At 48.9% G+C, this 24131-nt stretch overlaps 1 protein-coding gene across 10 annotated transcripts in view; it reads left to right on the forward strand.

Moving 5' to 3' along the window:
• LOC101124208 (succinate dehydrogenase [ubiquinone] flavoprotein subunit, mitochondrial-like) overlaps nt 1–23561 on the forward strand; it is a 31031-nt gene extending 7470 nt beyond the window's left edge. Inside the window, exons 1-7 of one of the 10 annotated variants that reach the window (XM_063700861.1) lie at nt 5322–6908; nt 8913–9033; nt 9168–9353; nt 9568–9678; nt 9913–10043; nt 11870–11983; nt 13885–14190. In XM_063700861.1, the coding sequence (XP_063556931.1) occupies nt 9272–9353; nt 9568–9678; nt 9913–10043; nt 11870–11983; nt 13885–13917 (471 nt within the window). In that variant the 5' untranslated portion in view covers nt 5322–6908; nt 8913–9033; nt 9168–9271 and the 3' untranslated portion in view covers nt 13918–14190. Of the gene's footprint in view, nt 1–1394; nt 9354–9377; nt 9679–9912; nt 10044–10095; nt 10568–11869; nt 14191–20078 lie in introns of those variants that run through there. The other 9 variants (XM_055367844.2, XM_055367845.2, XM_055367842.2 and 6 more) reach the window with 9 other exon arrangements.
• The last annotated feature ends 570 nt before the right edge of the window (nt 23562–24131 follow it).

Below are 24131 nucleotides of genomic sequence, written 5' to 3' on the forward strand. Positions count from 1 at the left end.
TGGATGAGTCACAGCATGGAGGAGAGGGAACCGCAGGACCGCCGGAGAAACTCAGTCCCCAGGAGGGCAGCTTTCTCTTAACAGGTTTCCTGGAGTTCAACACAACACTGGTGCTTACATCTCAGGCCCAGATATTGATCATGTCATGACACCTGGCTTCCAGCAGCTCAGAAATGCCTTTAAGCTGGACCTGTTGCTGCCTCTGAATATACTCGGAAGAGAGGGAGAGTAGACGGCAGGTGGAAACTGATCGCAGCCTGTGCTGCTGGGAGTCAGTCCAGTAGGACCGTCTGTGATGATGGAAATATTGAGTGTTTGCTGTCCAGTATGGCAGCCATTAGCCATGGGGCTGTGGAGAACCTGATATATAGTCAGTCTAAGAAACTGAATTCCTCTAATAACAAGGATTCTTGTCCATGAATGAGATCTCTTGTCTACTATTTGCAAGGATTTCTGCATATTTTCTAAAAAGAAGTCTATTGCTTTAGTCCTATTCTGAAAGGCATTTGGTGTTAGACACAAGAGAACAGGTTCCCTGCTCACATTTTCAGAGGCCTGTGCCCTTCAGTCTTCAACTGAGGCTGGGCTTGAGGGAGGCTTTGTGGAACAGTGAGAAGAACAGCATGACTAAGGCACAGAAGGCTGAGTGATGCCCTGCAGTACTTTTGTAGGGTTGAAGTCCAGCTGGGAAAGAAGGAACCATTGCATTAGAGAATGGGAACGTGCCTTCGGATACAGAAATGGCAAATCCATGAGATAGTTTGAAGTGAGAATACTAGAAGCATTCCCACCATACAAGTTGCGTTTTGGTGCCTGCTGTATCCCAGGCTCCATGAGATGCTGGAGTCGGCACTGAACAAACAGAGCTTCCTGTACTCGTGGAAATGTGTTTTGTTGGGGGAAGGGATTTTTCTGCTGACTCCGGCCATTAATAGTAAGAAGCAAAAAAAGAAATGAGGTAAATTGTTGGGAACAGGGCCCCAAATGTGGCCATAAACTGGCTCAAAACTGGCCATAACAACAAAATCTCTGCAGCACAGTGACATGCTCTTGATGGCCATGACGCCCACGCTGGAAGGTTGTCAGTTTACCAGAATGAGGGCAAGGAACACCTGGACCACCCAGGGCGGAAAACTGCTTAAGGCATTCTTAAACCACAAACAATAGCATGAGCCATCTGTGCCTTAAGGACATGCTCCTGCTGCAGATAACTAGCCAGAGCACATCCCTTTGTTTCCCGTAAGGAATACTTTTAGTAAATCTTATGACTGGCTTGCTGTTAATAAATATGTGGGTAAATCTCTGTTCAAGGCTCTCAACTCTGAAGGCTCTGAGACCCCTGATTTCCCACTCCACACGCTATGTTTCTGTGTGTGTGTCTTTAATTCCTCTAGCGCCACTGGGTTAGGGTCTCCATGACCGAGCTGGTCTCGGCAAATGGCGCCCATATATGAGGGCTCGAATCCAGGTCGAAGGGTCACCGGAGCGATGGATAACTTGGAACTAAGCTGGGGGACACCTGAGTACTCTTACGCAGTCCCCATGGTGAGTAAGAAGGGGAGCTCGGAAGCATCAGGGTAACAATGGGACACATGTGGGCTCTGGTTTTAAGCTGGGGGACACCTGAGTACTCTTACGCAGTCCCTGTGGTGAGTAAGACGGGGAGCTCAGAAGCATCAGGGTAACAATGGGACACATGTGGGCTCTGGTTCGTTCCACCTTGGAACCTTTTCACGCTAATAATAAGGAGGAAGGAGAGTATAACAAAGTAACAGAAGAAATTACAGAGCAGGTTTGTTTGCCAACTAAAGCTAAAGCGGCAAAGGAGGGAGAGGTTCATCCCTACCCTTCTGCACCCCCTCCTTATTTTGAAGAAAAAGAGTGGCCTGACCCTCCAGATCTTTCTTTTCCAGAGGACAGTGGGTGAAAAGTAGTTGCTCCAGTGACTGTCCGAGCAGCACCTTGAGCGACCCCTCTCAGTTCTATTAAGGTAGGAATTCAGCAAGCTAGATGAGAGGGTGATTTAGAGGCTTGGCAGTTCCCTATTAGAATACACCCTGCAGATCAACAGGGAAATATAGCCACATTTGAGCCTTTTCCCTTTAAATTACTTAAGGAGTTTAAACAGGCTATCAATCAATATGGACCAGGTTCTCATTTTGTAATGGGACTGTTAAAGAATGTTGTTGTTTCCAGTCGGATGATTCCTACTGACTGGGACACTCTTACTCGAGCTTGTCTAACTCCTGCTCAGTTCTTACAATGTAGAACTTGGTGGGCAGGTGAAGCTTCCATTCAGACTGCTCGCAGCGCCCAGGCCCAACCTCAAATTAATATAACTGCAGACCAGCTTTTGGGGGTCGGCGGCTGGGCTGGTTTAGATGCACAAGTGGTCGTGCAGGATGATGCCATAGAACAGCTTAGAGGAGTGTGCATTAGAGCTCGGGAAAAAATCACTTCAGGTGGAGAACAATACCCTTCCTTTAGTGCAGTAAAACAGGGACCAAAAGAAACGTACACAGATTTTATAGCTCGGTTACAGGAGTCTCTTAAAAAGGTGATCGCAGATTTGGCTGCTCAGGGTATAGTGCTGCAGTTATCAGCTTTCGACAATGCTAATCCCGATTGCCAGGCTGCTCTGCGACCTATTAGAGGGAAAGCACACTTAGTTGATTATATCAAGGCCTGTGACGGTATCGGAGGTAATATGCATAAAGCTACTTTGTTGGTACAGGCAATGGCGGGACTGAGAGTGGATAAAGGAAATCATTTGTTCCCTGGAGCTTGTTTTAACTGTGGGAAGCATGGTCATACTAAACAAGAACGTAGAAAAAATCAGCGAGTGAGGCCGCCAGATGGGGGAAGAAAGAAAACTGCTGAGCCTGAAATATGTCCAAAATGTGAAAAAGGAAAACGTTGGGCTAATCAGTGTCACTCTAAGTTTGATAAAGATGGGAACCCGATTTTGGGAAACACCATGAGGGGCCCGTCCTGGATCCCGTTCCAAACCGGGGCATTTCTGGCTCAGGCCATTCCCTCACCCCTGTACAATGTCTGTTCCCCGCCACAGCCGGTAGAGCTGCAGTAGATTTATGCTGCACAGTAGCTGTGAGACTTCTGCCTGGGGAACCCCCACCAAAGGTCCCAACAGGAGTCTGTGGACCCTTGCCACTGGGGACAATAGGATTACTTTTAGGAAGGTCTAGTTTAAGTTTAAAAGGAGTACAAATACACATAGGAGTCATTGATTCAGATTACAATGGGGAAACTCAAATTGTTATATCTACTTCTGTTCCCTGGAAAACAGAGCCAAGAGAGCATATAGCACAGCTCCTGATTGTGCCATATGTGGAAATGGGGAAAAGTGAAACTAAACGAACAGGAGGATTTGGAAGTACAAATATACAGAGCAAAGCAGCTTATTGGGTGAATCAAATTACTGGTAAACATCCTACCTGTGAAATAACTATTCAGGGAAAGAAATTTAAGGTTTGGTAGATGCAGGAGCAGACATTTCAATCATTTCTCTACAGCACTGGCCATCCGCGTGGCCAATTCAACCTGCTCAATTTAACATAATTGGAGTTGGTAAAGCCCCTGAAGTATATCAAAGTAGTTATATTTCCATTGTGAAGGGCCCAATGGACAACCTGGGACTATTCAACCAATTATAACTTCTGTACCTATAAAGGTATGGGGAAGAGATTTATTACAACGATGGGGAGCACAAGTTCTAATTCCAGAGCAATTATATAGCCCTCAAAGTCAACATATGATACATGAAATGGGGTATGTCCCTGGTATGGGACTAGGAAAAAATTTGCAAGGTTTGAAAGAACCACTTCAAGTGGAAAGACAGTTCCTGCCAAAGTTTAGGATATTATTTTTGATGGCGGCCATTGTTAAGCTTCCAGAACCTATACCTTTAAAATGGTTAACATATAAGCCAATCTGGCTAGAACAATGGCCGCTGAGTAAAGAGAAACTGGAGGCTTTAGAGGACTTAGTTAATGAACAATTAGAAAAGGGACACATAGCTCCAACATTTTCCCCTTGTAATTCTTCGGTTTTCTTAATTAAGAAAAAATCAGGTAAATGGAGAATGTTAACTGACTTAAGAGCCATTAATTCAGTTATACAACCTACGGGGACATTACAGCCAGGATTGCCTTCTCCTGCTATGATTCCAAAAAATTGGCCTTTAGTAGTCATAGATTTAAAAGACTGTTTCTTTACTATCCCCTTAGCTGAGCAAGACTGAACGGTTTGCATTTACAATTCCTGCAGTAAACCTGCAGCCTGCTAAGCGTTTTCATTGGAAAGTGTTGCCACAAGGCATGTTAAACAGTCCAACGATTTGCCAGACTTGTGTAGGGCAAGCAATTGAACCTCCTCGTAAAACATTTTCACTGTGTTACATTATTCATTATATGAATGATATACTTTGTGCTGCCCCTACTCAAGAAATATTACTCCAGTGTTATGATCACTTGCAAAATTCAATTTCTGGTGCTGGTTAAATTATAGCTCCTGACAAAATTCAGATTACTACTCCTTACTCCTACTTGGGAACCTTAGTAAATGACACTACCATTGTGCCACAGAAAGTAGCCATATGTAGGGATCAATTGAAAACATTAAATGACTTTCAAAAATTACTAGGGGACATTAACTGGATACAACCTGCTCTAGGCATTCCTACCTATGCCATGAGTAATCTATTTTCTATCCTTAGAGGAGATCCTAGTCTCACTAGCCCTTGGCTTCCTACCTATGTCATGAGTAATCTGTTTTCTATCCTTAGAGGAGATCCTAGTCTCACCAGCCCTCGGTAATTAACAAGAGAAGCTGAGGCAGAGCTGCAGCTAATCGAAAAGCAAGTCCATAAAGCCCAAATCAATAGAATCGATCCAGAGAAGACTCGAGCTGCAGCTGATCTAAAAGCAAGTCCATAAAGCCCAAATAAATAGAAACGATCCAGAGAAGACTCGAGCTGCAGCTCATCAAAAAGCAAGGCCATAAAGCCCAAATCAATAGAATTGATGCAGAGAAGACTCAAGCTGCAGCTGATCAAAAAGCAAGGCCATAAAGCCCAAATAAATAGAATCGATCCAGAGAAGACTCGAGCTGCAGCTCATTGAAAAGCAAGGCCATAAAGCTCAAATCAATAGAATCGATCCAGAGAAGACTCGAGCTGCAGCTGATCGAAAAGCAAGGCCATAAAGCCCAAATAAATAGAATAGATCCAGAGAAGACTCGAGCTGCAGCTGATCAAAAAGCAAGGCCATAAAGCCCAAATAAATGGAATAGATCCAGAGAAGATTCGAGCTGCAGCTGATCGAAAAGCAAGGCCATAAAGCCCAAATCAATAGAATAGATCCAGAGAGGACTCGAGCTGCAGCTGATCTAAAAGCAAGTCCATAAAGCCCAAATAAATAGAATAGATCCAGAGAAGACTCTAGATTTGCTAATTTTTCCAACTCCACATTCAGCTACTGGTGTTATTGTTCAAGAGCAAGATCTTGTAGAATGGCTTTTTCTTCCACATACTAATTCATGGACTCTAACTCCTTATTTGGACCAAATTGCTACTATGATAGGAAATGGGAGAACTCGGATTGTTAAATTACATGGATATGATCCTGAAAAAATTGTCCCTCTCACGAAGGCACAAATACAGCAAGATTTTATAAATAGTCTTATTTGGCAAACCCATTTAGCTGACTTTGTGGGTATTCTTGATAATCATTTTCCTAAAATGAAACTGTTTCAATTTTTGAAATTAACTAATTGTATTCTCCCTAAAATAACTAAACCAATTGAAGGTGCGGAGAATGTTTTTACAGATGGGTCTAGTAATGGTAAAGCTTCTTACTCTGGCTCGAAAGGTTAAGTTTTCAGACACCCTATGCTTCAGCTCAAAAAGCGGAGCTTGTAGCTGTAATTGAGGTATTGACTGCTTTTAATATGCCTATTAATGTGATTTCTGATTCTTCATATGTGGTTCATTCGACACAATTAATTGAAAATGCTGAGTTACAATTGCATACAGATGAACAACTGATGACTTTATTTATCCAATTGCAAACAGCAGTTAGGAGTAGAATGCACCCTTTTTACATCACTCACATTAAGGCTCATACACCTCTTCCAGGACCTTTGACTGCAGAGAATCAAATGGCTGATCGCCTAGTTGCTACTGCAGTATCTAATGCTGGACACTTTCACAATTTAACCCGTGTTAATGCCTCTGGTCTCAAACGCAGATACAGCAGTACCCGGAAAGAAGCTAAAGCTATTATCCAGCGATGCCCAACTTGCCAAATGGTACATTCCTCATCTTTTACAGGAGGAGTTAATCCTCGAGGATTGGAACCTAATTCTCAAGCTCTAGCTAAATTTTTCTCTATACGGAATATTAAACACATTACTGATATCTCATATAATTCTGAAGGACAAGCCATAGTGGAAAGAATGAATCTCTCCCTGAAACAGCAGTTGCAGAAGCAAAAGGGGGAAAACAGGGACTACAGGACACCCCATAAGCAATTGAATCGCATTATTAACTTTAAATTTTTTGAGCCTGCCTAAAGGCCAGATCTTATCAGCAGCTGAACAGCATCTACAGAAACCAGCTGCAAAGACAGAAGCAGAACAACTGGTTTGATGGAGAGACCTGATAACAGAAAGTTGGGAAATAGGTAAAATAATAACTTGGGGTAGAGGTTATGCTTATGTTTCTCCAGGACCGAACCATCAAGACACCTGAAACCTTATGAGCTGACACTGAGGAAGAGATTCCAGGAGGATCCGGAGGACCCCTCCAGTTGCAGCCATGTCAAGACTGATGCTGAGGAGGACCCCAACTGTCATGAGCAACACCCGTCGAACACAGCCACCCACCTGAGGTCAGATCAAGAAGCTGTCACAGATGGCAGAAGAAAACCTGAGGAAAGTGGGACAACCAGTCAAAATGCATAATTTAATGGTAGCTATGATAGTGGTGATCACCATTGCCATGAGTATTCCTTCAACAAGGGCTGACACAGAGAACAATTTTACTTATTGGGCATATTTATCCATCTTGGCTGGCAAGAATGCCTGGATGTAATCACTCTATGACACAGTTACACATGCTTTCTGATCTCAGTATTTACCATGATAAATCTGCTCCTATAATTGAGGCGTACCGCCCTCAAAAACCTATCTGTAAACAGGATTGGACCCAGTCAGAGAAAATGAACGTACATGTTTGGAAAGATTGCATTGCAGAACAGGCAGGGGTGCTGGCAACGATTCCTATGGAATCATTATTGATTGATCCCCTACGGGGATGTTTAGCTTGAATTGCACCTCTCTGTCTGCGTGCCACGGCCACACTATGTTCAGCTGGTCTGAACAAAATGGTCAGATGGTAGAAATGATAAGAAATACGGCAAGAGTTCCTATTATCTGGAACCATGGCGGTGTAGTGGCACCTCAACCTCAAATGATATGGCCCTTTGTAGGAGCTAAACATAAGGATTTGTGGAAACGGTTAATAGCTCTTAATAAGATCAAAATTTGGGAAAGAATAAAAAAGCATCGAGAAGGACACTCTACAAACTTGTCTTTGGATATTGCAAAATTGAAAGAACAGATATTTGAAGCATCGCGGCACACCTGACCTTAATGCTAGGAACTGGAGTGCTTGAAGGAGCTGCAGACAGATTAGCAGCTGGTAACCCATTAAAATGGATAAAAACACTTGGAAGCTCTGTGATTTCAATGAAGATTGTGCTTTTAATCTGTGTTGTCTTTGTATAGTCTGCAGATGTGGATCCTGACTCTGCAAGAAGTAACCCACCATGACAAAGCTGTCTTTGCTTTTATTGCTTTGCAAAACAAAAGGGACATGTTGGGAACAGGCCCCCCAGTGTGGCCATAAACTGGCTCCAAAACTGGCCATAAACAAAATCTCTGCAGCACTGTGACATGCTCGTGATGGCCATGACGCCCATGCTGGAAGGTTGTCGGTTTACCAGAATGAGGGCAAGGGACACCTGGCCCGCCCAGGGTGGAAAACCGTTTAAGGCGTTCTTAAACCACAAACAATAGCATGAGTGATCTGTGCCTTAAGGACATGCTCCTGCTGCAGATAACTAGCCAGAGCCCGTCCCTTTGTTTCCCATAAGGAATACTTTTAGTAAGTCTTATCACTGGCTTGCTGTCAATAAATATGTGGGTAAATCTCTGTTTGAGGCTCTCAGCTCTGAAGGCTGTGAGACCCCTGATTTCCCACTTCACATGCTATATTTCTGTGTGTGTGTCTTTAATTCCTCTAGCACCACTGGGTTAGGGTCTCCACAACCGAGCTGGTCTCGGCAGTAAATATTGAAAAGGAATAGATACGATTGCCATTATTTACAGATAGAATTTCCAAACAATTCCCAGGGAATAAACTGAAAAACCAACAGAAACAAAACAAGAATGTAGTAAGGTGTCTGGGTAAGAAATTTGTGTCTAAAAATCAGTAGCTTTGCAATGTGCAAGCAGTAATCTGCTCAGACATCAGTAAATACCTCATTCATATTTTAAACAAAAAATTGAAAATGCCCTGAAATAATGTAACCAGAAATACGAAAAAAAGGATATGAAAACATGTGGCTGCTAATGGACATGAAAGAATGTGATACTAGATTCTGAGATGCAATGTTTTTCATTTGTTCTTCCTGAAAAACCAGTAGGTTGATGTGCATTACAGTGTTACGATTATGAATGAGTCTAAGGAAAATCAGATGAAATGTCCAAATTAAACCATGAAGGTGCATTGGTGGAGGAAGAGACAATTAGGGTCAGTGGAGCAGAGCACAGTTAGAGGGAGAAGCAAGGAGGAGGAGGGATCACTGAGGTGGTGCCTGTCTGTCCCACAGGAAGCAAAAGCTGACGCCTAGTTCCCAGCATACCTACAGTAAACTCCAGGTCCGCTGCATAGCACGTGTCTCATCACAGTAAAACTATGAAGGAACTCAGTGTACAAGGAACTTCTACAAGGTAGGCAGAAGACAGTAGCCAGATGGGCCAAGGGCCCCAGCCACCCACGCCCCTCCCTCTCCTTGAAGACCTGCGGCTCCAACCCCACCATCAGCAGGGCTCTGCTCAGCTCCTCCTAGTGTGTATCACCACAGGGCTGCTGGCTCGTGTCACGTTCACCACCAGACCCCGCGTCAGGAGTCCCGCCAGGGGTGTGGGGAGGCAGCGCTGCCTGGTTGGCCGTGGAGCTGTATGGAACATGGTGCCTCACAGGCAGTCTGCTTGGAGTCCTGGACCCTGGCTGTATCCCGCTGGAAAGGATGTGTGTGGGTCTGAGATGTGTATGTAATAAAACATTTATTTATTCAGAAGCGTTAGTCAAAACTTCATTTTTAAGTTTGGAGTAATAAACTCATAGTCTGAATTTCCTAATTTTTCTGTTTAATTTATGTAACTTTTAAGTGAAATGCAAAACAACAGGTCTAAAAGTTAAGCAGTTCTTAGTATGGCTGCTTCTATGGATTAAAAATTTACAAATAATATTTTGTGCCACAGTCAATGCAAAATCATGCTGCCGTGTTCGTGTGGGAAGCGTGTTGCAAGAAGGTTGTGGGAAAATCAGCAAGCTCTATGGAGACCTAAAGCACCTGAAGACGTTCGACCGGGGTGAGCAGACAGTGGGCTCTGTGCACACTGTTGGGCCCTTCCTTCTGCAGGGTGGGCTGGTGTCTGTCCCGTCAGTGCTGACTTAGTTCCGTGCTTGCTGTCTGGATGGGTCCTGGCCCACAGCTATAAAGCCACAACCAGTGACTCCATGGACTAGCAGGCCCAGGCTGACAGCTCAGAGGGCCCATGTGACTGGGTCCCGCCTGCCCCTGATTGAACTTTTTGTGTCCCCAGGAATGGTCTGGAACACGGACCTGGTGGAGACCCTGGAGCTGCAGAACCTGATGCTGTGTGCACTGCAGACCATCTACGGAGCAGAGGCGTGGAAGGAGTCACAGGGCGCGCACGCCAGGGAAGACTACAAGGTGGGCCTTCTCACCACGCCCACCTGCACCTGCCTTTTCCTCCCACCTGGTGGGACTCAGCCCCACCCCTGCATTTTCTCTGCATTTTATTTCGTTGCCCCAAAAGTAAATCCAAAAAATCCCTTTTTCCCCCTAGTAACTTTGATCCCTGGGTTCTCGCCATCTTCTGGATCACTGTGACCTTTTCCTTGCTTTGGGTCGGCATCCACTGATGCCAGCAGTGGCATCTCCAAGCCAATGTGCTTTGCTGTTAGAAGGCCAAGGTTAGAAGTACAGCTAGAGTGGCATGACCAGGAAGTAAATGCCAGTTTTATTAAATAACGAGTAAGCCACCGTTTCAAGCCTGCCCTGTGGAGGAAATGCCAGTTTATTAGCGAGTAAGCCACCGTTTCAGACCTGCCATGTGGTTTGGAAAAGGTATCATAGAGCCTGCCCTGTGGTTTGATTATAGAGCCTGCCCTGTGGTCACTTGTTCTTCAGATGAACTGATTTTTGTGCAGAGCACACGTGTTGGATTCTGCCTGGTAAGAGTTTTTCACATATGATAGAAAAAACAACAGAAAGGGAAGCTTGGGGTACCAATGCAAGTTCAGAATAAACCACATCAGCAAAAGGACAAAGGCTCCACAAGGCAGGCGCACAGGCTGGTTCAGGACCGTGTGTGGGCGGCTGGTGGCAGCCTTTCCAGTCAGCCGAACACGGTGAATGGGAAAATCATTTTTATTCACCATGAAATTTTACTGATTTACCCTCCACTAGAATATGCTGATGGCTGTGATCACTGCTCAGAACTTGCTCTTGTCTCCTTGTACGTATTAAGAGTTTCCTGCAAAGTATGTGAATCCGTGTTTGCCAGAATACAGAATAATAAATTTATTTTATTTCATTTTTTAAGATGGAGTCTCACTGTCCCCCAGGCTGGAGTGCAGTGGCGCGATCTCAGCTCGCTGCAACCTCTGCCTCCCAGGTTCAAGTGATTCTCTTGCCTCAGCCTCCCAAGCAGCTGGGATTACAGGCACGCACCACCGTGTCTGGCTAATTTTGTATTTTCAGTAGAGACGGGTTTCACCATGTTGGCCGGGCTGGTCTTGAACTCCTGACTTCAAGTGAACCACCCACCTCGGCCTCCCAAAGTGCTAGGGTTAACAGGCATGAGCCACTGTGCCTGGCCAGTGCACAAATTTAGTTGGTGACAGCGAGTTTTAATTAGAATAGAAGCCAGGTGCAGTGCCTCACACCTGTAATCCCAGCATTTGGGAGGCTGAGGCAGGCTGATCACTTGAGCCCCAGAGTTCTAGACCAGCCTGGGCAACATGGTGAAACGTGTCTACAAAAAAATAAAAAATGAGCCGGGCATGGTGGTAATGCAGGAGGCTGAGACAGGAGGATTGATTGAGCCTGGGAAGTCAAGGCTCCGGCGAGTTGTGATCACACCACTGCACTCCAGCCAAGGTGACATAGCCAGACCCTGTCTCAAAAAAAAATTTTTTTTTAATAAAAACAGGCTGAAAGAAAAGATTGAGGTAGTCTCCCAGCACATGGAGCAAAAAGACAAAGTATTTGATAAACTCTTAGGTACATAAAGGATGCTTAAGGGAACATGCGGACATGGATTACTCTGGACTCACTGCTGGCTGCACACCCCCTGGCCAGCCATGTGGCCTCCGTGGGTTCTGAACATGTTGATGGTGCCAACCTCCTGGGCTGAAGTGGAAATGGAATGAGTTCTAGGGCATCTGTCTCTTAGATCATGTTAATGTTTGCTGTGTTTTTTCTGTATTGCTCTGTTAGAGTAATAAGAAATGTGATGGTGTTTCTGGCCTCAGGTGCGGATTGATGAGTACGATTACTCCAAGCCCATCCAGGGGCAACAGAAGAAGCCCTTTGAGGAGCACTGGAGGAAGCACACCCTGTCCTATGTGGACGTCGGCACTGGGAAGGTCAGTGTGGAGCTCGTTCTCACCACAGCCCAGCACCCACACGGCCCCGCCCAGGTCTGCGGGCTGGCCTCGCTGATGGTGAACGGGGAGGAGCAGGCCAGATTTAAATCAACTCCCGACAGATTTGAGGCACCGCTGAAAAAGGCACTCCGACAGCAGTCGGGCTTCGGGCTGGAAACAGAATCCAGTGCCTGCAGGTGGTTCAGAGGAGCCTTAAGGAAGGGTTGCTCCGTGGTGTGGGCCAGATGGAAGTCACTGGGCAGGAGCAAGTGTCCAAGGCCTGGTGGCAGGGGAGGAGATGATTGTAGACCTAGCGAGAAAGTCAGCATCTGTGGGGTGGGGACACAGCCACTACAAGAAACCAGTCCCACGTCAAGGGAGCCCAGAAGAGACACCTCCCCTCTCCTCCCATGGGCTGGGCCAACTGGAAGCATCTGCAGGGGAGCTGAGGGGATGTGGTGCAGCCTTTAGCATCCCCTGGGCACTGAGCAAGCAGAGAAGGGCAGAAATGGAGGTGGGGTTGGGGTGAGCCGCGTCCTGGGAACAGCCAGCCAAGGGTGTGGTAGGGGGTTGCAGCCTTGTTCCACACAAGCACAGTTCACCCGTGTGGCATTTCCGCTGGGCATTAAGATTCAGAAATAATGAAGATAGAAAGCTTTTACCCTTAAACTTTTCATAGCTTGTAAGAGTCGTATAATCACTTAGCTGTGTCTGTGGAAGTTACCTTTGGACTCTCACTATCATCTAGTGTGTCTGTGATTCAGGCAGTAGGTCATTTTCAGGATTTATCATGAAGGCCATTTCCTGATAGTGTATAGAAATCACACTTCACTCGCTTAGCACAAGTCTATTTTTAATGTTTCCGGGTTCGGGTTTTTTGTTTTGTTTTTGTTTTTCTGAGATAGAGTCTCATCTCTGTTGCCCAGGCTGAAATGTGGTGGCTCGATCTCGTCTCACTGCAGCCTCAACCTCCCCCGGACTCAGGTGATCCTCCCACCTCAGCCTCCCGGGCACATGCCAGCATGCCTGGCTAATTTTCATACGTTTTGTAGAGACGGGGTTTCTCCACGTTGCCCAGGCTAGTCTTGAACTCCTGCGCTCAAGTGATCCACCTGTCTTGGCCTCCCCAACAGGCATGAACCAACATGCCCAGCCAGTTTCAGTGATTTTTCAAGAAATACATACTCATTTTAGAAAGTACAAAGAGATTGAAATAAGAGCTCACTAACCAGAGACGACCCATTATGGTTTAAATTTCTTTGTATATGTGCCTGCCTACATTTTCCTGTGTGTGCATATTTAATACACAGCTTGAGTATTCCTTCTCTGAAACCCTTGGGACCAGAAGCGTTTTGGATTTCAGGCTTGTTCAGACTTTGGAATATTTGCGTTACACTTACTGTCTGAGCATCCCTAATCGGAAGATCTGACTCCATAGCACATTTCTTTTGAATGTCATGCTGCTGCTCAGGAAGTTTCAGATTTTAGAGAATTTCAGATTTTTGGATTAGGGATGTTCAACCTATATAAATACTAAACTTTGAAGTAGAAAAACTGGAAGTAGATGGTTTAAACATAAAATGTCTTGGTATAGACGAGGGTTCTCCCACTTCTCATGACGGGAGCATTATTGTAAAGCACTGAGAATCTGGTACAGTGTCATTTTCGTTGCTCTGTTCCACTCTACGAATCTGCCGTCATTTACAGTCCCCTTTTGCGCATGTAGATCATTTTTGAATTTGTTATTGGAAAATACTGCAGCAAATACCTTTAAGTTCACATGCCGTAAATCTACTTTTATAGTTAAAATTTTTCAAAAGGAACACAAGAGATGGCTTTTTCTACATTTTTGTGCTTAACTTACCACTGACTCTTCTTTTCATGGTCACCCTGGGATATAGACCCGTAATCGACAAAACTTTGAACGAGGCTGACTGTGCCACCGTCCCCCCAGCCATTCACTCCTACTGATGAGACAAGATGCGGTGATGACAGAATCAGCTTTTGTAATGACGTATAATAGCTCCTGCATGTGTCCATGTCATCACTGTCTTCATACGCTTCTGCACTCCGGGGAAGAAGGAGTACATTGAAGGGAGATTGGCACCCAGTGGCCGGGGAGCTTGGCACTTACCTTTGTCCCTTGCTTCATTCTTGTGAGATGATAAAACTGGGCACAGCTCTTAAATAAAATATAAATGAACAAACTTTCTTTTATTTCCAAATCCATTTAAAATATTTTACTGTTATGACTTTAGTCATATTTGTTGACCTAAAAATCAAATGTAGTAATCTTTGTATTCTGTTACATCAAAATCCAGATATGTTCTTGTAGTTTCTTTTTTTTTTCTCTTTTTTTTTTTTTGAGACAGGATTGGTGCAGTGGTACAATCTCAGCTCACTGCAGCCTCAGACTCCTGGGCAGCTCAGGTGATCTTCCCAACTCAGCCTTCTGAGTAGTTGGGGCTACAGGTGTGCACCACCACGCCCAGCTCATTTATTTTGTAATTGTAGGGACAGGGTCTCACTGTGTTGCCTAGGCTGGTCTCAGACTCCTGGGCTCAAGTGATCCTCCCTCCTTGGCCTCCCGAAGTGCTGGAATTATAGGTGTGAACCACCATGCCTGGCTTTGTTGTAGTTTATTTAAGTTCAAATTAATGTTGGTGCCTGAGAGCGAATGGAGAAAACTAACATTTCCTCCTTTTTCTTGGCAGACGGTTTACTAGGTGAGTGTGTCCTCAATTTTTCAAATCAGGGGTCCCCAATCCCCAGGCCACAGATTGTTACCAGTCCATGGCCTGTTAGGAGCCAGGCCACACAGTAGGAGGTGAGCAGTGGGCCAGTGAGCCTAACCGTGTGAGCTCCGCCCCCTGCCAGAGCATTACTGTGAACTCCGCCACCTGTCAGAGCATTACTGTCTGAGCTCCGCCCTGTCAGAGCATTACTGTGTGTGCTCCGCCCCCTGCCAGAGAATTACCGTGTGAGCTCCGCCCCGTCAGAGCATTACTGTGTGAGCTCCGCCCCCGTCAGAGCATTACTGTGTGAGCTCCGCCCCTGCCAGAGCATTACCTTGTGAGCTCTGCCCCCTGCCAGAGCATTACTGGGTGAGCTCCACCCCCTGCCAGAGCATTACTGGGTGAGCTCCACCCCCTGCCAGAGCATTACTGTGTGAGTTCCGCCCCCTGCCAGAGCATTACTCTGTGAGCTCCGCCTCCCGCCAGAGCATTACTGTGTGAGATCCACCCCCTGCCAGGGCATTACTCTATGAGCTCTGCCCCCTGCCAGAGCATTACTTTATGAGCTCCGCCCCCTGCCAGAGCATTACTCTGTGGGCTCCGCCTCCTGCCAGAGTATTACTGTGTGAGCTCTGCCTCCCGTCAGATCATTACTGTGTGAGCTCCGCCTCCTGCCAGAGCATTACTGTGTGAGCTCCGCCTCCTGCCAGAGCATTACTGTGTGGGCTCCGCCTCCTGTCAGAGCATTACTGTGTGGGCTCCGCCTCCTGTCCAAGCATTACTGTGTGAGCTCCGCCTCCTGTCAGAGCATTACTGTGTGAGCTCCACCTCCCGCCAGAGCATTACTGGGTGAGCTTCGCCTCCTGTCCAAGCATTACTGGGTGAGTTCCGCCTCCTGTCCGAGCATTACTGTGTGAGCTCCGCCCCCTGCCAGAGCATTACTCTGTGAGCTCCACCTCCCGCCAGAGCATTACTGTGTGAGATCCACCCCCTGCCAGGGCATTACTCTATGAGCTGCGCCCCCTGCCAGAGCATTACTTTATGAGCTCCGCCCCCTGCCAGAGCATTACTCTGTGGGCTCCGCCTCCTGCCAGAGCATTACTCTGTGGGCTCCGCCTCCTGCCAGAGCATTACTGTGTGAGCTCCGCCTCCTGTCAGAGCATTACTGTGTGAGCTCCGCACCCTGCCAGAGCATTACTGTGTGAGCTCCGCACCCTGCCAGAGCATTACTCTGTGGGCTCTGCCTCCTGCCAGAGCATTACTCTGTGGGCTCCGCCTCCTGCCAGAGCATTACTGTGTGAGCTCCGCCCCCTGCCAGAGCATTACTCTGTGGGCTCCGTCTCCTGTCCAAGCATTACTGGGTGAGTTCCGCCTCCTGTCAGAGCATTACCGGGTGAGCTCTGCCTCCCGTCAGAGCATTACCGTGTGAGCTCCGCCTCCTGTCAGAGCATTACTGTGTGGGCTCCGCCTCCTGTCCGAGGATTACTGTGTGGGCTCCGCCTCCTGTCCGAGGATTACTGTGTGAGCTCCGCCTCCTGTCAGAGCATTACTGTGTGAGCTCCGCCTCCCGCCAGAGCATTACTGGGTGAGCTTCACCTCCTGTCCGAGCATTACTGTGTGAGCTCTGCCTCCTGTCACAGCATTACTGTGTGAACTCCGCCTCCTGTCTGAGCATTACTGTGTGAGCTCCGCCTCCTGTCAGAGCATTACTGTGTGAGCTCCGCCTCCCGCCAGAGCATTACTGGGTGAGCTTCGCCTCCTGTCACAGCATTACTGTGTGAGCTCCGCCTCCTGTTCGAGCATTACTGTGTGGGCTCCACCTCCTGTCCAAGCATTACTGTGTGAGCTCCGCCTCCTGCCAGAGCATTACTGTGTGAGCTCCACCTCCTGTCCGAGCATTACTGTGTGGGCTCCGCCTCCTGTCCGAGCATTACTGTGTGGGCTCCACCTCCTGTCCGAGCATTACTGTGTGAGCTCCGCCTCCCGCCAGAGCATTAGTTTGTGAGCTCCACCTCCTGTCCGAGCATTACAGTGTGAGCTCCGCCTCCTGTCAGAGCATTACTGTGTGAGCTCCGCCTCCTGTCAGAGCATTACTGTGTGAGCTCCGCCTCCCGCCAGAGCATTAGTGTGTGAGCTCCGCCTCCTGTCAGAGCATTACTGTGTGAGCTCCGCCTCCTGTCAGAGCATTACTGTGTGAGCTCCACCTCCTGTCCAAGCATTACTGTGTGAGCTCCGCCTCCCGCCAGAGCATGTGTGTGAGCTCCGCCTCCTGTCAGAGCATTACTGTGTGAGCTCCGCCTCCTGTCCAAGCATTACTGTGTGAGCTCCGCCTCCCGCCAGAGCATTAGTGTGTGAGCTCCGCCTCCTGTCAGAGCATTACAGTGTGAGCTCCGCCTCCTGTCAGATCATTACTGTGTGAGCTCCGCCTCCTGTCAGAGCATTACTGTGTGAGCTCCGCCTCCCACCAGAGCATTAGTGTGTGAGCTCCGCCTCCCGTCTGAGCATTACTGTGTGAGCTCCGCCTCCTGTCAGATCATTACTGTGTGAGCTCTGCCTCCTGTCAGAGCATTACAGTGTGAGCTCCGCCTCCTGTCCAAGCATTACGGTGTGAGCTCCGCCTCCCGCCAGAGCATTAGTGTGTGAGCTCCGCCTCCTGTCAGAGCATTACTGTGTGAGCTCCACCTCCTGTCCAAGCATTACTGTGTGAGCTCCGCCTCCCGCCAGAGCATGTGTGTGAGCTCCGCCTCCTGTCAGAGCATTACTGTGTGAGCTCCGCCTCCTGTCCAAGCATTACTGTGTGAGCTCCGCCTCCCGCCAGAGCATTACTGTGTGAGCTCCGCCTCCTGTCAGAGCATTACAGTGTGAGCTCCGCCTCCTGTCAGATCATTACTGTGTGAGCTCCGCCTCCTGTCAGAGCATTACTGTGTGAGCTCCACCTCCTGTCCAAGCATTACTGTGTGAGCTCCGCCTCCCGCCAGAGCATTAGTGTGTGAGCTCCGCCTCCTGTCAGAGCATTACTGTGTGAGCTCCACCTCCTGTCCAAGCATTACTGTGTGAGCTCCGCCTCCCGCCAGAGCATGTGTGTGAGCTCCGCCTCCTGTCAGAGCATTACTGTGTGAGCTCCGCCTCCTGTCCAAGCATTACTGTGTGAGCTCCGCCTCCCGCCAGAGCATTAGTGTGTGAGCTCCGCCTCCTGTCAGATCATTACTGTGTGAGCTCCGCCTCCTGTCAGAGCATTACAGTGTGAGCTCCACCTCCTATCAGAGCATTAGTGTGTGAGCTCCGCCTCCTGTCAGATCATTACTGTGTGAGCTCCGCCTCCTGTCCGAGCATTACTGTGTGAGCTCCACCTCCTGTCCAAGCATTACTGTGTGAGCTCCGCCTCCCGCCAGAGCATGTGTGTGAGCTCCGCCTCCTGTCAGAGCATTACTGTGTGAGCTCCGCCTCCTGTCCAAGCATTACTGTGTGAGCTCCGCCTCCCGCCAGAGCATTAGTGTGTGAGCTCCGCCTCCTGTCAGAGCATTACTGTGTGAGCTCCACCTCCTGTCCAAGCATTACTGTGTGAGCTCCGCCTCCCGCCAGAGCATGTGTGTGAGCTCCGCCTCCTGTCAGAGCATTACTGTGTGAGCTCCGCCTCCTGTCCAAGCATTACTGTGTGAGCTCCGCCTCCCGCCAGAGCATTAGTGTGTGAGCTCCGCCTCCTGTCAGAGCATTACAGTGTGAGCTCCGCCTCCCACCAGAGCATTAGTGTGTGAGCTCCGCCTCCTGTCAGAGCATTACAGTGTGAGCTCCACCTCCTGTCCAAGCATTACTGTGTGAGCTCCGCCTCCCGCCAGAGCATTAGTGTGTGAGCTCCGCCTCCTGTCAGAGCATTACTGTGTGAGCTCCACCTCCTGTCCAAGCATTACTGTGTGAGCTCCGCCTCCCGCCAGAGCATGTGTGTGAGCTCCGCCTCCTGTCAGAGCATTACTGTGTGAGCTCCGCCTCCTGTCCAAGCATTACTGTGTGAGCTCCGCCTCCCGCCAGAGCATTACTGTGTGAGCTCCGCCTCCTGTCAGAGCATTACAGTGTGAGCTCCGCCTCCTGTCAGATCATTACTGTGTGAGCTCCGCCTCCTGTCAGAGCATTACTGTGTGAGCTCCGCCTCCCACCAGAGCATTAGTGTGTGAGCTCCGCCTCCCGTCTGAGCATTACTGTGTGAGCTCCGCCTCCTGTCAGATCATTACTGTGTGAGCTCCGCCTCCTGTCAGAGCATTACAGTGTGAGCTCTGCCTCCTGTCAGATCATTACTGTGTGAGCTCCGCCTCCTGTCAGAGCATTACTGTGTGAGCTCCGCCTCCCACCAGAGCATTACTGTGTGAGCTCCGCCCCCTGTTAGAGCATTACTGTGTGAGCTCCGCCTCCTGTCAGATCATTACTGTGTGAGCTCCGCCTCCTGTCAGAGCATTACTGTGTGAGCTCCGCCTCCCGCCAGAGCATTAGTGTGTGAGCTCCGCCTCCTGTCAGATCAGTGGTGGCATTAGATTCTGATACGAGTGGAACCCTATTGTGAACTGTGCATGTGAAGGATCTAGGTTATGCGCCGCTTATGAGAATCTAATGCTGCTGATCTCAGGTGGAACCGTTTCATCTCCAAACCATCCCCACCATCCCCATACTTGTCCGTGGAAAAAGTGTCTTCCATGAAACCAGTCCCTGGTGCCAACAAGGTTAGGGACCACCAGTTTAAATAACCAAATACTAAAAGAACTGGCATAGAAGTAAATGGGCTGCTGCTTTATTTTTAGGCTGTTCTTTTTAGGAACAATGACAATTATTTCCAATTTTGTCATTAGAAAATAATATTAGGTTGGTGCAAAAGTAATTGTGGTGTTTGCCATTACTTTCAATGGTAAAAGCCACGATTACTGTTGCACCAACTTAATATGATAAATTTGTTCCTTAAAGTGTATTTTTGGTAAGAAAAACCTTTGTTTTTCTTCTATTAATTTTTTGTTTTTTTCTTGGTAGAGACAGAGTCTTGCCATGCTGCCCAGGCTGGAGTGCAGTGCTGTGATCTCGGCTCACTGCAACCTCCACCTCCGGGGCTCCAGCAATCCTCCCACCTCAGCCTCCCAAGGAGCTGAGACTACAGGCGTGAGCCACCATGCCTGGCTAATTTTTATATTTTTTACAGAGACAGGGTTTCACCATCTTGCCCAGGCTGGTCTCAAACTCCTGGGCTCAAGCAGTCCTCCTGCCTCAGCCTCCCAGAGTATTGGGATTATAGGTGTGAGCCACTGCCAGAAAAACTTTTCCTAAGACAAGGCAGGGTTTACATTATATTTAGATTTTTTTTTTAATGATGTCTTTTTTGGCAGTGCACAGCCAGAGAACACCACATCACACACAGGAAACAGTTGTGCTCATGTGATGGGGGCCTCAGCACTAGGAAGGAGTGGACTATTGGCACACGCAGCAGCTTGAATAAATCCGAAAGTCACTACGCTGCGTAAGAGAAGCCAAATAAAGCACATGCTGTGTACAGAGGGTGTCGAGAATGCCTCCTACGTGACGGAAAGCAGATCCGTGGTTGCCTGCAGACTGGCAGGGGCAGATTCCAAAGGCACAGGAAGAAGCTTGTGGGTAGAGTGTGTTCATTACCTTCTGTGCATTACACCACAAAAAAGCTGGTCATAAAAATGCGAACCAAAAACAAAGGTGAAACTAGGATAAAATTTCTCACCTGTGTGATTGGTAAACGTGCAGATGTGCCATCATGCTTTGTTTATGAAGCGGTGGGATACAAGGACTCTCATACGTCACTGTGGAATGCAGAACATTGCAGCCTCATGGAAGAGGATTTGGCAGCGTCTAACAAAACTACATGGCATTTGCCCTTTGACTCAGCAATTCTAGAATCTGCCTCAAAAAAACTCCGGCAAAGAAATGAAAGGACTTGAGGCACAGAGTTCTTTTCACAGCCTGAATGTGTTTCCAACAGAGTTCTTCACTGTGGCGTTTGTAAATGTGGGGAAAAGAAAGATGAGGCTGGTGCTGCGTCTGTGCAGAAAAGGAGGACGTAAGAGAGATCGGGCTGATGCTGTGTCTGTGTAGAAAAGGAGGACGTAAGAAACTCCGTTTTGATCTGTACCCCGAGCGATTGTTTTGCCCTGAGATGCTGTTAATCTGTAACTTTAGCCCCAACCTTGAGCTCACAGAAACCTGTGTTGTATGGAATCAAGGTTTCAGGGATCTAGGGCTGTGCAGGACGTGCCTTGTTAAGAAAATGCTTACAGGCAGTACGCTTGGTAAAAGTCATCGCCATTCTCCATTCTCGATAAACCAGGGGCACAGTGCACTGCGGAAAGCCGCAGGGACCTCTGCCCAGGAAAGCCGGGTACCCTCCAAGGTTTCTCCCCACTGAGATATGGCCTCGTGGGATGGGAAAGACCTGACCATCCGCCAGCCCGACACCCGTGAAGGGTCTGTGCTGAGTAGAATTAGTAAAAGAGGAAGGCCTCTGTCTCCTGCCTTCCCCGGGAACGGAATGTCTCAGTATAAAACTGATCGTACATTTGTTCAATTCTGAGATAGGAGAAAAACCGCCCTGTGGTCGGAGGCGAGACATGTTGGCCGCAATGCTGCTGTTACTCTTTACTCCACTGAGATGTTTGGGTGGAGAGAAGCATAAATCTGGCCTACGTGCACATCCAGACATAGTACCTTCCCTTGAACTTATTTGTGACACAGATTCCTTTGCTCACATGTTTTCTTGCTGACCTTCTCCCCACCATCACCCTGTTCTCCTGCCGCATTCCTCTTGCTGAGATAGTGAAAATAGTAATCAATAAATACTGAGGGAACTCAGAGACCGGTGCCGGTGCGGGTCCTCTGTATGCTGAGCGCCGGTCCCCTGGGCCCACTTTTGTTTCTCTGTACTTTGTCTCTGTGTCTTATTTCTTTTCTCAGTCTCTCATGCTGCCTGATGAGAAATACCCACAGGTGTGGAGGGGCTGGTCCCCTTCATTCTATAGTTATTATAAATGTACAGGAACATTAAAAGGAACTTGTTTGTATAATGTTACAGTACAAGGTACGTAGCCCAGGAAATGACCGATCTGGTGGGTGTTATAACCCATCCAAGCCCCCTGCAACCACCGTTTTTAAAATAAAAAACTGGTCGTTTCCTTGGTGATACAAGTAAAATAGTAACTAGAAGAGAAAAAAAGAAATTCCCAAACAAGTAACTTTAAAATTTGATGCTTGTGCAGCCATTAATGGTAACAAGCTAGAATTAAAATGGAGTTCTCTTAACTAGGAAAAGAGCTACACAGTAAAAAATAAATATGTTTGTCATAAGTCAAGGATCTGTGAAAATTGTGCCTATTGGCCATGTGTTATTTAGGCTACTTAAAAAAAGGACAAAAAAGACCCAGTTCACCTTCAAAAAGGGGAAGCCAATCTCTCCTGTGCTGCCGGTCACTGTAACCCACTAGAACTAATAATCTCTAATCCCCTAGACCGCCACTGGAAGAAAGGAGAACATGTAGGCCTGGGGATCAATGGGACAGGGCTAAACCCCCAAGTTGCTGTTTTAGTCCGAGGGGAGGTCCACAGGCACTCTCCCAAACCAGTGTTTCAAGCCTTTTTTGATGAGCTGAATCGGCCAGCACCAAAGCTTCCGAAAAAGACAGAGCCACACACACCCTGCATCACCCAGGCAGGGAAAATGAGCTGGGCTGTGGGTGCTGGGAAAGCCGTGCCTGCAGCCCCCTTCAGAGTCAGGCTGCACTGCACAGGGAGCCCAAGAGAAAGGTGGAGAGGCCTCCTGAGCCTGGCTCTGGGCATCACAACAGCTGGTGCCTTCCGGTCAGGTTTACACCGCCAGCTACGGGGAGGTGGCTGGCTGACAGTGAGTTGGTGCCCACGGTTCTTGGTCCTGTCCCATACGGCAAGACACAGACAAGACTGCCCAGCCACACAAGCCAGTGAGCGAGAGGAATTCCCCAAAGTGTGTGTCTGGAGGCCAGGTGGGTCCCTCGACCTGCCTCTAAAGCCCTGCCCCCCTGCCCCCCACAGCCTACCCTGAGGTGGGTCCCGGCACACGGTTGCTGCCTCCAGGACAGGGGACATGAGCCCACAGTGTGGGCCGCCCCTGGCCATCCTCCGGGGCTGGCCATGGCCATGGTCATGGCACCGTGGGGGCCCAGTATGCAGCAGTGGAGGCCACAGTGACAGGAACTGCCAGGGTGGTCTGGCAGGCGCCCAGCCCTTCCCTGGCTTCAGCCCGTTGTCTGGCCAGTTGTGTTCCCCAGGGGCCACCCGATGCCTGTGGCACTCTCCATGCTGGCTGGGAAGACCAGTGTCGGCCACTTGGCCATGGGCAGCCTCCTTCTGGCACTAGCACGTGCCCCTCCCTCCGTCCTCGCTCTGCCTGCCACGTCCGCTCAGCCACATGGCACCGGGGTGTCTTCACCTGTCCAGCCTCCAAACCTGGTGGGCCTCAAGGGCACAGAGCTCTGCCCACCAGGCTGACATGCCCCGAGGGGGGACTGGACTGGACTCAGGACGGTCCCGGCTCATGGCAACCTTGCTGTCCACCTGGGCTCCTCGGCCTGGGTGAGTCCTTACTCGGGAGAGGGCTCCTCTGCCCTCCAGCTGAAGGGTGTGTGCTGGACACAGGTCAGGAAGCAAAAGCAGGAAAACCAGGGAGGGCGCGTGCAGTGTGGAGGCAAAGAGGGGTCCTCCCCTGGCCAGTGTGTGTAGCCAGCTGCACCTCACGCCCCAAGGCCGTGCCCAGGAGCAGCCCCCCGCTGTGTGTCCAGGGGGCAGGGCACTGACCCCACTTCACCTTCCCCTTAATCCAGCCGTGACCCTGCTCCACGCCAGGATGCGCTGGGATGGCTCAGGGGCAGCACCCTGCACAGCAGCTCTGGCTCTAAGCTGCACAATCGGATGTCCTGCATAGTCACCGGCTAATCCAGGACAGGCTGGTGAAGGTCACTCGCCTGGGCATGAGTCGCCACCCTGCACCCTGCAGGACAGGTAACTTGGAGAGGGCTCACCTTATCTTATTTAACAAAAACATTGCCCAGAGCATGGTATGATAAAGACCTGGCAGGAATGGAGAGCGCCTCCCACAGAACTTTCACCAGGTGCAGGGAGGCAGGATGCCCATGGGGCGTTTGGGCAGATGCCACAGGGCGATGTTGGGTGGGACCCCCAGCTACCGGCTCCAGGAGGGGTGAGGAGGCCTTGGGCTCCTCTTCCAGGCAGCCCCACTCAGAGCCTTGGACAGCGGGCGCGCTGCATGGAGGGGCAGCCAGAGCCAGGGCGGGAGCAAGAGGGCCAGAGGGAGGCAAGATGCAAAGCAAAGCCTGGAAATCCAGACAACACCGGGAACATCCTGCACTAAGTTCACCAGCGCACAG

Source organism: Gorilla gorilla, chromosome 19, assembly GCF_029281585.2.
Source record: "Gorilla gorilla gorilla isolate KB3781 chromosome 19, NHGRI_mGorGor1-v2.1_pri, whole genome shotgun sequence".
Taxonomy (NCBI): domain Eukaryota; kingdom Metazoa; phylum Chordata; class Mammalia; order Primates; family Hominidae; genus Gorilla; species Gorilla gorilla.